Here is a 15122-nt window from a genome sequence, read left to right as displayed (position 1 = left end):
GGAGTGGCATGCTCAAGTATCTTCAGCTGCTCATGCATCGTTGGAGGCATTGTCACTTTAGCTAATCACGGAGCTATAATCAGGTTAGGTGCGCGAATGTGATATCCGTGTGAAGGTCTATTTGATAGTAGTAGGCTATATTTCCCTATGTCCTGCTAGCAGGGCAGATCGTCGTCATCACTGGTAAGGCAGCTGGGTGGCTGTGCTTCTTCACTGCCTTGATTGCAGTATTGCCGAATCGAAATTTATTGTCGCAGCTAAGTACTCGCAGCCAATAATTGTGTTCAAACCCATAATATTTGTCTCTCCAAGCTGTGTTGAGTCGCTGAAGAACTTGAGTAAAGTTTACATACCTGTGTTTTTAAGACATAACACCGCGAAGCAATCGCGGAGTACAAAGGGCCTTGAGGCAACGAGGCCTCAACAGGCCGCATCATCACTGATGCAGATACCACACCCTTTGTCATCTTGATTCACCATGTCGTCAAACGATGCTGTCGCAGTCACAGCCATCTGGACAGACCATCAAAATACACTTGAAGCCCGCCTGCCAGGCTCAGGCCATACGGTGGCAATGGCCGTGGGAATTTTACAAAATCACATCAGCAAACATGTTAGCAAGGTGTAGTATGGCCTCGACTCTCGAGCCTCCATTGGACCCACTCGCTATGCAGGCGAAGTACTTGCCGGGTCAGAGTCAACCGCATCTGGCATTTACTATAGAGGCCAACTCATTGATCCACTTCTCTTATAGACGTTTAGCCGTCAGATTCACTCAGCGTCTGCCGCTCCGCTGGTTTCGCAACGCTATTCGCTCCTAATGCCGAGACGAATATTCGTATCTGGGCCCAATTAGCCCGGAAGGCCCAGGCAAATCAGACAGCTGTGGAACCCAATACAACGTTAGCCACTGATACTGCTACAACCACTCAGTCAAGCGTATCAGCAGTCCCACATCGCAAATGTATTTTTTAACATTCGAATAGCATATAGACACGCTGACAAGTTTGTCCGCGGCCAAGAAAGCTAGGAAACGAAATGCCGCATCAACAGCAAATCCTGCGTCTATGGCCAATCTCCCTCAGGTGACGATGGATAGACAGCTCAAGGAGATGCCGGCCTCGATGCAGAACGACATTGCAGAGATTCGGGGCAAGAATGAGAGGATTCTGGATGAGAACGGCAGCATGCACGGTGAGATAGAGAGGATTCTCAAAGAGAACCAGAGCATTAATAATGATCTTGCCAGCGTTCGCAAGGATCTAGAGGCAGCGAGAGTCAAACACATTCGCTGCAATGCTGCGATCGGTGGAGTCAAGAATATTACCATTTTTAGATGCGAAATCCCGATCAAATCTCGGAGGGAATGACTTATGTACAGGATCACTCCAAAGTCATGAAAATAAACAGATTCTGTGGTTTCAACTGGTCTCATTCGTGCACCCATCTCCTTCTACCTCCCTTCGAGGGTTTGTACGCTCAACATCACACTCTGAAAAGTATTTATCAACTGTTCATCGTTTTCTATGTCACTGACGTCACTTTAGATGACATCTGATGTCTCGCCCGCTCAACAACGCCAACTTTCTCAAACGAACGCAGCCAAGGAACTTTGGTATCATTAGGCTCCATGCCCAGACGAAAGTTTCAATCTCCCACTTTTTCAGAGGGTCGCAAGTTGGCGGCATTCCATATTCATGCTGCTGACGACCCCGATGACCGCTTGTGTGATTCCCCGGACGAGCAGACCACTATTCATGCCAATCCCCCAGTGAAAAATTCACAGGGCGCTTTCAAATCACCCCCGGCTGTTCCGTTTCCCTGCCGTTCCCCCTCTCCCCCTCCTTCTTCATCCCCTCGACCTCAACCATGTCGTGCAAACTACTCAAGTCATCACTTAAATCATCAACTTCCACCCTCTCCATCACCACTCCTCCACTTCAACCACAGCGCATTAGTAATCATCTCCACTTACGTTCCCGATGCGAACCATCCACCCCTACTGCGCTTACTCCCAAAAATGGGCACTTCCCCGATACTGACATTGCCCTGGCCTCCATTCGCATTTTCGCCGGAACACGAGGCGAACTGGAGAAGGAAGAGAAGGTACTCGAAGGGATCCAAGATAGCTTGAAGGGTGGGTCCATGGTCTCACCGCACTCGACACTATTCTTAACATGGATTGGTAGATAAAACGCAAGTCTTTCACGAACAGATCGAGGCGAAGCAGAAAGAGCTACAGTAGTGGACTGCCAAGATTAATGTCAAACAGGCTGCGATTGACGTAGCCAGCTCTGAACGGGACGCACTTGCAAGAAAGCCACAGGGCTCAAAGATGCCGTCACGCAAGCAGAGGGACAGTTGGTTGAGTTGCAGGTAGAGCAAGAGGGCAAGGTGCTGTTCCATTTTGTATAGTGGGAAAGATGACGCTGATGAAATGTTGAGCTGAATGAGTTGAATTCCTTGAGGACGATGAGGCGGAGGTGCAGAAGAAGTTGAGGAGATGTGAAGAAAAATTCCACGGATGTCTGCGGGCATGCAGGGTGTGATCAACTTTGACGTTCTTTTTCTTTCCGTTCAGGCTGCTCAGGCTGGCGTCCAGGAGCTTCGATCCAAGGCAAGTTCCCTGCGGCAAAAATCAGAGGAGGCTAGAGCATCCCAAGTGGCCAGCACATCGCAGAACAGAGTCCTGGATAGCTTAACGAAGCTCAAACAGACTGGTCGGATTAATGGGTTCCATGTATGGCCTCATCCTCTGTGCACCCTTTCAATCACTCACACATTATCTCACAGGGCCGACTCGGTAGCCTAGGCACGATCCCAGACAAATACGACGTCGCAGTCTCTATCGCCTGTGGCTCCCTTGACAACATGGTTGTCGATACTGTCGTCCAGGGCCAAGCATGCTTCAAGTTCCTACGCAGGCAGAACATCAGGCGCGCGTCGTTCATGGTGCTGGAGAAGCTTCCCACTGATCCGAGGGTGTCCCGGATGTTGAAGCAGAAGCCGAAAGGCTCACTCAGGCAGGCCCGGAAATAGAGCTCGACATCGAAAAGCTCACCATGGGTGTCAACAATGGGAAGAAACGGCTGACTGATGCTGAGAGGCGTGTGCAGGATCTCAAGTATGTGCAATCCGTCTGTCGTGCGCAGGATCGCTACTGAGTGGTTTCTAGGTCACAAAGCAAGCCCAACGCTAAGGATCTTGCTCGGATCAACACTCTAGATGCCGAGATTGCATCATCAACAGAGGAGCTTGAAGAACTGCAGACCAAGACTGGCGCCATTGAGGCCGCGATTAAAGATCTTGAAAAGAAGATTCTTAAAATCGGTGGCTACAAGTTGCTGAAGCAGAAGTCCACCGTTGATGGTATTCGCTTGCTGCATCAGCTAGCTAACGAAGAAGTCACCAAGGCCGAGGTTATGAAGGCTACCGCAGAGAAGAATATCGTAAAATATACGTCTGGGGTTGAGACCAACCGTGCGGCGCTGGAGAAAGTCGAGAAAGAGCTTGAGGAGCTGAAGGATCAGCTGGCGGAGGTCGCACAGTATTTGGAAGACCTCAAGGAGAAGGTGGAGGCCGCGCAGGCTGCTCAGGAGAGCTCGAAAGACGATCTCGATCAACTCAAGCAGCAACTCCAGGAAAAACGCGAGGAAATCGACGAGTTCAGGAAGAAAGAGGTTGGTTATTTGCTATGCAATTGATCTTTCGGTGCTCACGGGTTTTGCAGCTTGAGATCACCCAGAAGCTTGCCGACAAGAAGAAAGAATCTGCTGAAAATGAGCGTGTACTTGACCCACTGGCGGACGGAACACGACCAACTTAAGCTTCATGAAGTCGAGTGAGTCATTGTCTATCGAATATTTCAAATTTCGTGTGCTTACAGCCACTCGCAGTGATGATGACGACGACGATGAAGAGGAAGGTGCTGACTAAGTCACTGGAGCTTCAGGCAGTGGTGAAGGGGCGGTGAAGCAGGAACATGCAGATTCTGCACCTCCGAAAAAGGCTCGTCAACGAACGCCATCGACTGAGCTATACATATACAGTGCCGATGAACTTGCACGCTTCAAGAAGAGGGATATGCTTGCAGATTCTGAGTATCTTGATGGTATGTTCTGCCACTTTAGTTACACGTGATTGCTACTAACTGAACCGTCCGCCTTAGAGAAACTTAAGAATACTAATCCAAACCTCAACGTTCTCAAAGAGTACAAGAAGCGAGAGGAGGAATTCATGAACCGCGCCAAAGACTTAGAGGAGACGACTGCAGCACACGACGCGCAGAAGCAACTTTACGATGGTCTCCGGAAACAACGCTTGGATGAATTCATGGCAGGTTTCAGCTCGATTTCATTGAAACTCGAGGAAATGTACCAGGTCCGTGCTGACGTTCTTTGATTAATCAGAATTCTATATTTTCCGTCAGATGATCACTCTTGGGGGCAACGCAGAGCTTGAGCTTGTCGACAGTATGGATCCCTTCTCAGAGGGCATCATTTTCAGCGTCATGCCTCCGGAGAAGAGTTGGAAGAATATTTCAAATCTCTCTGGGGGCGAGAAGGTATATTCTGCTTTGGGGATCAGGGAACACATATTAATCACTCTGCAGACCCTTAGCTCACTTGCTCTCGTGTTCGCTCTGCATGTGTTTAAGGTAAATCTCACCAACTCCGTGAGCTGTTCCAGTAACCTGAACCTGTCCTAGCCTACGCCACTTTATTTCATGGATGAGATAGATGCAGCCCTAGACTTCAGGAATGTCTCGATTGTGGCAAATTATATCAAGGACCGAACCAAGAACGCGCAGTTCCTTATTATTTCTTTGAGGTGACAATTCCTTCTCTTCCGAGAACTACCTTGGCTAACATAAATTTGCATGAATGACATATTTGAGCTCAGTCACCGTCTCATCGGTATTTACAAGACTGCAAACGCAACACAGAGTTGGTGACATAATTAACTTGTGGGACGTGTTTCTCATTTGTTCTCACACAGGTGTGTCCATCGATAACCATGCTCTCGCTGGTCAAACCATCAAGGCTGTGCCGACAGCAGCAGCCTGAGATACATGCATGTGCATTCTGTAATGGTCGGGTTCTTGCTTTCTACCACGCTTTGTAAATTATATGCATTGTGTAACACATGATGTCGTCGTATCACTCGTTTTACTTCTCTCTTCAAATTGCACTGAGATGAATATCTGAAAGTCATTCTCCCAGAGAATTTGTGCCCCAGCTAAAGCTTATTGAAGCCTCACCATGAATGCTTGGAGCAGGGAAGTCATCTAGCAGAGGTAACGGTGGTTCGGAGGTGAACCAGGGGTGAGTCAATGCCATGGAAGGGCGGAGACGCTGGGATGGTTCGTATTCAAGGAATCGGTGGATAAGATCAACAGGAGTTGGTGACATTGTCCCTAGGGGCATGTGTGTCTTAGTGTCGACCTCATGCCGCGGCGCGGATGAAGGAAAATTGGGTAGGACAGAGGGAAGGTCAACAGGCTCCACATTTATAAAGGACAACTTGTTTGCGTCCGGTAAACTCCAGAAGGACTTGTTGGAGTCAGAAAAGATCCCAGTAAGAAGCCCAACGACACTCACTGGCCAACTGGTCTCATTTGGTGAACCTCGTATCTTGAAAATACTCCTTGCTAAACCAATCTCTCCACGTGTGGAATCAAATAGTGAATCCCTGGCCCATCTGTTCGTGGGATCTCCGATGCGAAGTCCCTTTGGTATGATGAGTGGCTCAGCTGGCTTCGACGGACTTTCGTCGCCTGAGTCAGACTGCTCATCGCCCTCAAATTCGAAGTCTTCATCGCCAAGCGGGTTAAACAGCCGAAGGGTCGTGAAGAATTCCGCAAAGGTCAGATAAAAAAGCCTCAAGAAGAGAAGAAAAAGAAAGATGAGCAACCCGTGCCGCGCTACTTCGGACTCCTCCCCATAGTCAATCTCATTGAAAAAAATGGAAAAGCGTGCTGGATTGCTCTCGTTGCTGAACGTCGTGTTACCTTGCGCCCCCATACCACTGTGGTGCACAGCAAATCCCTCCCCAATGTCATTGAACTTTGGGAGCGATGCTCACAGCTTCATAGAATGGCACTTCCTCCCTCGTTCACCTTCACTCTCGGTCATTTGGTCTAGAATAAACGAGTTATGACAATCACCGTGGACGACTTTAACCTTGACGGTTCACCAGACAATCTCTCTTCTGCAGCCTGAGGTCAGGAAGGGAGTGAGTTTGGGTCGAAACTGTCGGAAGTCCGAAATTCTTTGCACGTAACGGTTGGAACAAGCGATCCACAGGTACCCCCTTTTGAAGCGAAGGCTCTTGTGGAGGCATGGCGTTTTTGGAAGAGATCAGGTATTGGCTCACTCGAACTTGACGGGCTGACAGTGCGTGGCAGAATGAAAGGACTTTTGAATTGAAGGGCGCTGTAGTCTCATTTATTTAAGTAATGATTTCATGGCCGTACATACAACCAACGTACATCCCCTCTTATCAACCCGCCATTTAGTTAAACCACTGAAAACTGTATCGATACTAATAGCAAATCAACAGTATATGCAACTTGGCGCAATCAACACACGATGCATGGGTTTTGGAGATTGCGTTCACCTCTCCCGATCGGTCTAATACTATCTCAGGGTAACCTCACCAAAGAGTTTGCCCGCTTTTCACTATAAATCAGACCTTCATGCGGAAGTCACTTCCGCGCACCTAACCTAATGATAGGGTATGTTCGTTCTGACTGATGTTCCCTGTCACTGATCATATTTCCTGTAGCTTGTGAGTTACCGCCTCAACCTTTGTTTTGCCAGAACGCCTGATCCATGAGACCTCAAACCACTATTTGCTTTGGAGGTTGGGATACATCATGGTTGGTTTTTGAATTGACTTTCATCCTCGATCGCGAATTCATCAAAGCATCTGGCCTACGAGGGCTCGGCCCAATGCATCACTATGTGCAACCACTATAGTCAGCCAAAATCCGACCATATCAAGCAAATGCTGAGCGGGACGAAACAGAGGCACATGCTCATGTGCAAATTAATCTCAGGGACAGCCAGGGTGGCAATGAATAATTAATAGTATGCTAGATATGATAATATGCTAGATGATAATAACCAGGCGTTCTAGATACATGTGCAAACCGCACCCTGAAACAAATACACATAGATATCAAGAAATCAGGAAAGGAAGACGTCACAGAATACCTGAGTCTTTGAGAGCATTATGTAGGATCGTCTCCTTGACTGCAGCGAAGACGAATCTGATGTTCGTCGTATCAGTAGCTTGTGTCAAGCTAAGACACAGTGAGTGGTAAGCGAGGCGTAATAAATCACACTTACTAGGGATAGACTCTCAGGTGCGCCCGGTTGGCCTGCATGAACTTCCATAGAATATATTTCGCCGCTTTGTTGATGTCTGGGCCGCCTGCATAATCCGAGAAATAGTTTTGGACTGGAACCTGCAAAGCGTCAATGGATCTCCACGCGTTTGCAACAATGGATACACACCTTTGGTACCTTGTTCTTGAAAACATCAATCTTGTTCAATAATAATATGACAGAAGTTCTCAGGAACCAACGGGAGTTGATTATCGACTCAAATAGGTTAAGCGAATCTTGCATGCGATTCTATTGACAAAATTAATGACAGCCAATAATCGCGTATGCACAGGACCTACCTGGTTCTTCTCTTCCAACAGTACTTGGTTGTATTCCGATAATGCCGTGCAGAAAATGATGCTTGTTACAGATTCGAAACAATGTATCCACTTTTTCCGTTCTGAGCGGTGGCCGCCAACGTCGAACATATGGATGCTACCAGGCCATGATCAAAAACATAACTTTGACATGGTGGTGTACTCACGAGAGCTGTCCCATGTTAAACCGCGTTTCAGTGATGCCGATTGTCTTTGCTCGAGCTCGCAGTACATCATTTTCTGTTGGGGTATAGTCGGGAGTACCTATACGGAGCACTTCCGTAAAATAGCTGCGAATGAACACCGTGAGTATTTGGAATCCGAGTGAATATAATTACTCACTATGTAGCTGAGTCCATTAGATAGAACTGGCTCGAACCGTCCATCACCTTGGGAATGATAGGATCTTGCCATAAGCTATGAATGGCTTGTGCAATATCTGTGGAGAAAACAAAATTGGGAGTACTCTCAACCCTGTATTCAATGATGCGTTCGGCAAATGTCTATGGAAAGTGATAAATTGAGGTAGGAGAAAAAGCGAGAGAGAACGTACCTGATTCGCAGGCGTTACACACACCACATTCATGTTACGCATCTGTAAGACAATGGCTTGCACGGAGTCGAGAGTATTCCGATATATTGTCGAACGGAACGTCATGAGTTCGTTATTAGTGAAGCCATTCTGATGAATTATTTTCATCTGCTTGACTATTGTCGACTTTCCAGATCCGCCAGACCCTGAGGTTGAATATGAGCAGTAAGAAGAAAGAGAAGGCAAGGGCAGTTGAAGGAAATAGACCGCAATCCCAGAAATATTTGTCTCAATCATAAAATGAAAATGAAATAGACATAGCGTGAGGTGTAAATGAAGATACGCACCGAGAAGAAGTATCTTACACTCCTTCCTAAACTTTGTAGAGTCCTCTTCTATCTGACGGTCGATAGCATCAGACCGAACCTTTCCTTCTCTTTCATGGTGCCGTGCGGAGACGCAATTGCCCATGGATGAGGCTATAGTGTTGCACCGGTGTCTGGAATGAGCCCGAGTGAGAGACTCATGTAGGACGGAAGGTTCAATTAATGGTCCTAATTACTTGGACTAATTTATGTAAACATATGTCATAGGTAGTGGCGTAATTTATAGGCTCAGCGCACCGGAAAATTAAATTGAGCAGCACTTGAAGTTAATGAGTCAGGAATCAATGAATCATAGCTCAAATAAGTACGTGCGCGTGTTGATAAGAGTCATTCTCAACTGCGCGACAAACGTCACCACTTACGAAGAGCACACGATGCAGCATCTATGGCAAGCGTTCTTTGGAAGTCTTTCATAATATTGCGACGAGACAATACTGAAGCTGTCGTGGACATGTAAGCGTCCAGAAGTTGCATGGAAGTTGCACAGGCCTCCAGCTCAGTAGGATGTGAATGTTAACTAGCATGGCGAACCCACATCAGTAAACTATAATGTTCTGTACAGAGCTGTACAGCATCCCAGCCGTATAGCTTGGTCCCTACTACCTAGCTCACTACAGTAGCAGACCTTTCTGTCAATCCCTGTACAGATGCCCACAGACATACTATTGACAGTGACTTGTAGCATTTCACTAATCACGAGGTTTGTCTGTCCTGGGTCCTGGGAGCATTCTGGGTGGCTCGGCTCCTCTCTCAAAGGTGGAGAGTATTCACCGAAATGACCAGAGCGAAGCTTGATATATTGGACTCTAACTAACACTTGAGAGTAAGATGTGTGCTGGAGGTCATGAAAAATGCAGTACCTGTGAGGTCTTAATGGACTATAAAGCAGGAAATAAGTTACCTAGGTCAACCGCCCCCCGACAGGTCACATGACCTCACGTGACTTATGAACGACGTGCGTGTAACAAACACTCCCGCTTATCTTTTCGACATTGACGCTTATCTTTTTGATAGTATATAATTATAGAAGAAATAACATGAATAATCATATGTTCTCTTGATGTTCTATGTAGTAATACAATCATGATTATGTACTTTCATCACTAGCAGTTGATCGCAGACAGGTGCGGTAAAACATCGCATTCGATATTTCCTTTTCCCATGTTGTCAGACTCCTCTGCCGTGACGAATTCTCCCGTCTCTCTCGACCAAGGCAATTCTCCATTAGGCGGATGAATGATGCACCCTCACGCTCGATGACATGGAGCATCCTGTGATTGTTGAACTGGATTTGATGCTGGAGGCCGTCGCAAAAATCACGGAGGTTTTTGATGTGTGCCTCGAAGCGTTCTTGAAAGGTGCGTGTATCCATCCATCCGGCCGCTGTATCCACAAACTCATCTTCCGCTTCTTCGTCTTCCCTATCAAATATATTTCCCTCTACCCCAGTTGTGTTCTCATGGGTGTCCTCCTCTGCTCTCATTGAGTATTGCAACATCTGCTCCAGTACAGTGGAATTAGGAGGAAGGCTGTCATGCAATGAAACAAGTGATGGGTGTGACCAGAAAGGTAGTGTTCGGTTCCGTTGAACTTCCAAGAAAAAAACTGGGCTAACTGCATGCACATCTTGCACTAGATGTTTGCAGACAAGGAACCAGCTCTTGACAAAGTGCAGGCAGGTGCACACCCACTTTCCAACATCAGGGCGGTATTTTGCATTCATTGGCATTGTTATTGGTGTTTCACGCGCTCGTTGCCATTCACTTTTGAATGATTTGCGCCATGATGACAATTTCTGAAAATGGCCAGTGTCATGGAGTGAGTGATCTAATTTTTTGGAGTATGACGGTGCAAGCTTGGTGACTAAAATCCATGCCAGAAGATCGATACGAGGCTTTGAAGAATGATACAAATAGTCAACCTTGATTCGACACCAGCTACAATTTGAACGTGGGTGCATGTTGTGTACTTATTTAATGATTGACTCACTGGCTTTCCATTACCATAGTTGTCTTTATTCTCAGCACCTCCATTGGTGCAACTGCTTGTGCCCAAAGCTCCCACCGGCCGCATCAATACCAATTTTCCCACAGGTAAGCCCAAACCTCACAAAGATCGTTTTCTTTGCAAAACGTATACATCTGTTTGACTGCCCATTGATGGATGCCGACAGTGCTTGGATGTGAGTAGCCTGGTATTAGTGGATGGGCATAAAAATGGTGCTCGATCAGCACAATTACTGGTTTGCGAAGGTGAGCGGGACAAAATACTCTGGAATGAATATCCACTGATTGTTCTTCAAGACCTTTCTTTGGTATCTTGATTTTGATCATTAGCACATTTCTATTGGTACTAATTCTGTCATCCACTGAATCAACATCATTAGGCTCCAAATCTCTGCTGGAACAGAACTGAGATGGGTGTGGAATGTGAATTGACAGTGATGGCATGGTCATGTCCTCAGGGTGGATTTCATCAGGTTTGAGAAGGACACCACCCTCAAATTCTCCAGCGTCTGAGGTACCTGCGGGTGCAAATAAGATGTCAATGAAGGGAAACTCGTGGTTCGCACAAGCAGGCTTGTATGGAGTCGCCGATAGTTTTGATTTTGCTAACTGTTCTTGAATGGCTTTTCGCAGGTGCCACCAGCAAAGCTGGATCTTTGCCGTCGGCCAGACAGATTTGGACATGCTGGTTTCAGCCATGTCTTTATTGACATGAACAAATTGTGCAATGATGCCATACTTGTCTCGAAGGCAAGTTGTCCATCGTTGCAGTGCTGTTGTCCATTTCCCGATTTCGATTGCAGTTGCAGTCAAAAGCAAGCAGTGTAATAATGGAAAGCCAGCATTATCAAATTCACCCAGCACGCTATATAGTTTTAGGTGTTTAGCATTTGTGTTGTCTGATGAGTCATGTGAGTCAGTCGATACAGCTAACCAAAACACCATTACTCACATGTCACATCAAGGCCAATCTCAACCACCTTCCCTTCCAGCCACCGGGCTATCTCATAGCTGCTCCATGCCGTCTGCCAATTCTACATCAAAGACATCAATATCTCAACCAAATTCATCCAACAACATCTTTGCTGAGGTAAGTTGATCTGAATCTTTTTTCCAGAATATTTCACTCATCCTTGTCCATGCGAAATGTACCTGTGATGCTGTGATATGTGGATAAAGTGCCTGGATCTTTGGGGCTAATGAGCTTGGGCTACTCCACTCGAGCTGGTCGCAGATAATCTGGGTCACATCCAATGGCATAGCCACGTCATAGTAAGGCATGTGTGCATCATGATGCTTCATCCTAATGGATAATGTGCGCTCATTAATCTGATTACCCATTTTCTGGCAGCAAGATATGGTAAGAGCACTCCGACAAGGGAAGCACTTCATTCCAATTGTGTCACGGTGTTTGACACCTTCCTTCTGACTTGGCCAGGATTTCTGTTTCTTGTCCTCATCTTGACAACACCATAGAATTGTCTTGTGTCCTGTCTTGAGAGGGTAGTTGTGCTGTACCCTGTAAATGTCATGGTAAGTGTTGAACCATGCACCTTATTTGACTTACCTGAAATGATATCCAGTTGTCCTCCAGACCTCTAGTGCGGCCATTTGGACCCTCTCCTTTTCACTTGTTACTGGATCCTCAGGTATGACATAGTTTTCATGAAATTGGACATCATTCGAGCCTTTAAACAAGGTCCTTAAGGCTGCAAATAGACACTGGGCATTCTCGTACTGTGATAGCATGTAAGTGCCCTTTCCCTTGAATCTGTCCTGAATACTGACTAGGGTAGATTCATCATAAGACTCTGGGTCTGCTGCTTGAGTTGTGTCTCCGTCTATATTGTGGGCAGTAGGAGATGGAGCAGCACAGGGAGCATCTTGTTCGTGTTCTTGCTTCCTGTACCTTTGAGCAGCACTGCGAAGTCTGTCTGCATCCTGACACGTTTGACAAGTCTTCTTTGGGTCATCAGTAGGTAGCACTCTCTTGCATTTTGATGGCGAGCATATCCATTGGTCAGATGACGAGTCTTGGTCCATATAGTAGATTCTTGCACTTTTAAGTTTGTGGTAGGCATCTCACAAAGTTCATACATAAGTTCCCAAGGTCACATGATGTATCACGTGACCTGTCGGGGGGTGGTGAAGCTGGGACAGCTCGGTGTGTTAGCATTCTCGTTGTCTCGTCCAAAAATGTATTCTCTCGGTGTCTCGGTTAGAGCCACTACAAGACAAGCAATACAATACAACACGCAAGACAAGAGAAAATCAAGCAGTCAAGGCAAGACTACAATAGCAAAACGATCTCGCACCACACGCAAGACCACGATACCAAGACCATGCCATACCATACACAAGACTACAATACAATACGCAAAATGAAGCAAAGTCAAGGCAAGACTACGATACGATACGCAAGACAAGGCGAAATCAAGCAAAGTCAAGGCAAGACCACAATACCAAGACCATCCCATACCATACACAAGACCACTGCAGCAATAAAATCACACAAAAATCACAAAAATCAAGCAAAATGCAGTCAAGTCGAAACGAGGTCCTGTCCTCGCCCGACGTATCACCGCAGACAAGCGCTAAGATACGTGTATGATAAGCAAGATCGCTACAGGACAACACAGCCAGAATAAAGCAACACAAATGCAAGAAAAAAGCAAAAATGAAGCAAAATGAACCCTAAGACAAAACGAGACCCTATCTATATGTTTCCCGAGACCGCACCCCTGCAGTCGCCTCCGTCCCCGTCCCTGCTGCCCTGCCAAGCCTGTTGCCGTCCCTGTTCCCACGCCCCCATATCAGGAAGCGTCCCTGCTTCTCCGTTCTCAGGCAGGGACTCCTCCGTACCATATCAGGAAGGCGTCCCTGCTTCTCCGTTCCAGGCAGGGACTCCTCCGTCCCATATCAGGAAAGCGTCCCTCCGTCCCTGTTCTCACGCAGGGACTCCTCCGTCCCATATCAGAAAGCGTCCCTGCTTCTCCGTTCTCAGGCAGGGGACTCCTCCGTCCCATATGAGGAAAGCGTCCCTGCTTCTCCGTACTCAGGCGGGGAAGCCCCACAACTCGTTCATCATATCTTCCCCCCCCCCCCCTCCCTCATCGAGCCCACAAACTTGTCGGTCAATATCTTCCCTACCCTTACCATACCACAGCACCAAGCAAAACAAAACTTGTTCTTCATATCTTCCCCTTCCACCTCGTTGAGCCCACGAACTCCTTCGTGATATCTTCCCCCCCCCCCCGCCTCATTGAACCCCCGAACTCCTTCGTGATATCTTCCCCCCCGCCTCGTTGAGCCCCCGAACTCCTTCGTGATATCTTCCCCCCCGCCTCGTTGAACCCACGGAACTCCTTGTGATATCTTCCCCCCCCGCCTCATTGAGCCCACGAACTCCTTCGTTATATCTTCCCCCCTGCCTCACTTGACCCCACAAACTCATTTGGTCATGTCTTCCCCCCGCCCGCCTCATTGAGCCCAACAAACTTGCTCGTCATATCTTCCCCACCATGGCACCAAGCCAAACAACTCGTTCGTCATATCTTTCCCCTCACGGCACCAAGCCAAACAAACTAGTTCGTCATATCCAAACTACCTCCCAACCCCCTAAGCATCAGAGTCTCATATTCATTCACCCTTTTGGTCATCATTCGACGTTCTGATGGTCCCAACTAAGCATGCGCTGCAGAAAATGGCAAGATTATGTCGACGATGGATGTGGCAAAAACCTCCAGATCTGTGTGATTTTTGTCAGGGTCCGTTGCCGCCTGCGATATCAAGACGATTGCATTTGCCAGTCGCAATATTCATTTCCCATCTCATTTCACACAGATTCTCATGTGACTCGTTCGCTTCTATGATCCTCGACCACCCAGCTCACCGACCACTGCTTGCGCTGCGAATCATTGGCCATGGCAACCAGCGGATCATATAGCAGTAGCACTACTGGTGAATCTCAGATGTAGTTACAAGCACTATAAGATGTCCGAGTAATGGTACAGGACAGCTCTCCTCCTCAAGATGTCCGCAAACCTTGCTAGACTCGATGCTGGCCTTGAAAGATGTAGACCAGTGCTTGCAATGCATCAATGCGTAGTGGGTCGGCTTGATTATGTTGAAGCAGGCGATGGCGCAGATACAAGACGGTGATGATGAAGGTAGGCAGGTAGATGACGGCAGGCAGCAATCTACCATGAATCTGAAGGCAGGGAAGGATGATCAACCGCCTGAGCATGCCAGAGTAAGACATCGAGAGTGCATACCTCATGCGGCGAAAAATGACTGAATGGAACCACACTGGAATGAAGGATCTAGTGTGTGAAAGCTTCAAAATTCTCAGCAACTTCGATGCGCACTTACCAGGTTACTTTGATGGGTGTCAGATGAAGGGGCAGACAAATGGCCCAAATATCCTGCCACAGGGAAAGACTTGATTCTAGTCTTCGTGAATCATCGATTAGCACTCGCCCATTTGAAAA

At 47.2% G+C, this 15122-nt stretch overlaps 7 protein-coding genes across 7 annotated transcripts; 4 read left to right on the top strand and 3 right to left on the bottom strand.

Moving 5' to 3' along the window:
• Positions 1–478: 478 nt before the first annotated feature.
• Positions 479–1370, top strand: DFJ58DRAFT_849706 (uncharacterized protein; the record flags this gene model as incomplete). Its single annotated transcript, XM_041393727.1, has 3 exons — positions 479–622; positions 763–964; positions 994–1370. The coding sequence occupies 3 exons, from the start codon at positions 479–481 to the stop codon at positions 1368–1370; spliced, it is 723 nt and encodes a 240-aa protein (XP_041234850.1).
• A 1154-nt stretch (positions 1371–2524) lies between these two features.
• On the top strand, positions 2525–3039 carry DFJ58DRAFT_738721 (SMCs flexible hinge; the record flags this gene model as incomplete). The annotated part of the gene is made up of 2 exons (XM_041387004.1): positions 2525–2740; positions 2794–3039. 2 exons carry the CDS (start codon positions 2525–2527, stop codon positions 3037–3039), a joined length of 462 nt encoding a protein of 153 aa, XP_041234849.1.
• A 23-nt stretch (positions 3040–3062) lies between these two features.
• Positions 3063–5066, top strand: DFJ58DRAFT_738720 (P-loop containing nucleoside triphosphate hydrolase protein; the record flags this gene model as incomplete). Its single annotated transcript, XM_041387003.1, has 11 exons — positions 3063–3124; positions 3176–3680; positions 3731–3787; positions 3838–3925; positions 3953–4111; positions 4169–4380; positions 4430–4564; positions 4613–4657; positions 4709–4830; positions 4903–4946; positions 4999–5066. The coding sequence occupies 11 exons, from the start codon at positions 3063–3065 to the stop codon at positions 5064–5066; spliced, it is 1497 nt and encodes a 498-aa protein (XP_041234848.1).
• Positions 5067–5210: 144 nt separating this feature from the next.
• On the bottom strand, positions 5211–6187 carry DFJ58DRAFT_883309 (uncharacterized protein; the record flags this gene model as incomplete). Its single annotated transcript, XM_041394590.1, has 1 exon — positions 5211–6187. The coding sequence occupies exon 1, from the start codon at positions 6021–6023 to the stop codon at positions 5211–5213; it is 813 nt and encodes a 270-aa protein (XP_041234847.1). The 5' UTR covers positions 6024–6187.
• Positions 6188–6239: 52 nt separating this feature from the next.
• DFJ58DRAFT_883305 (uncharacterized protein) lies at positions 6240–6421 on the top strand (the record flags this gene model as incomplete). Its single annotated transcript, XM_041394589.1, has 1 exon — positions 6240–6421. A coding segment is annotated over one exon (182 nt), but the record flags the coding sequence as incomplete, so codon positions are not given.
• Positions 6422–7206: 785 nt separating this feature from the next.
• Positions 7207–8711, bottom strand: DFJ58DRAFT_883304 (heterotrimeric G protein alpha subunit; the record flags this gene model as incomplete). The annotated part of the gene is made up of 8 exons (XM_041394588.1): positions 7207–7306; positions 7353–7471; positions 7521–7640; positions 7691–7826; positions 7876–7998; positions 8051–8211; positions 8262–8446; positions 8588–8711. 8 exons carry the CDS (start codon positions 8709–8711, stop codon positions 7207–7209), a joined length of 1068 nt encoding a protein of 355 aa, XP_041234845.1.
• Positions 8712–9713: 1002 nt separating this feature from the next.
• Positions 9714–10586, bottom strand: DFJ58DRAFT_672829 (uncharacterized protein; the record flags this gene model as incomplete). Its single annotated transcript, XM_041383037.1, has 1 exon — positions 9714–10586. The coding sequence occupies one exon, from the start codon at positions 10584–10586 to the stop codon at positions 9714–9716; it is 873 nt and encodes a 290-aa protein (XP_041234844.1).
• Positions 10587–15122: the final 4536 nt, after the last annotated feature.

This window comes from Suillus subalutaceus (assembly GCF_016647625.1).
Source record: "Suillus subalutaceus strain FC151 chromosome Unknown DFJ58scaffold_544, whole genome shotgun sequence".
Lineage (NCBI taxonomy): Eukaryota > Fungi > Basidiomycota > Agaricomycetes > Boletales > Suillaceae > Suillus > Suillus subalutaceus.
This window is presented reverse-complemented; position numbering and strand designations above follow the sequence as displayed.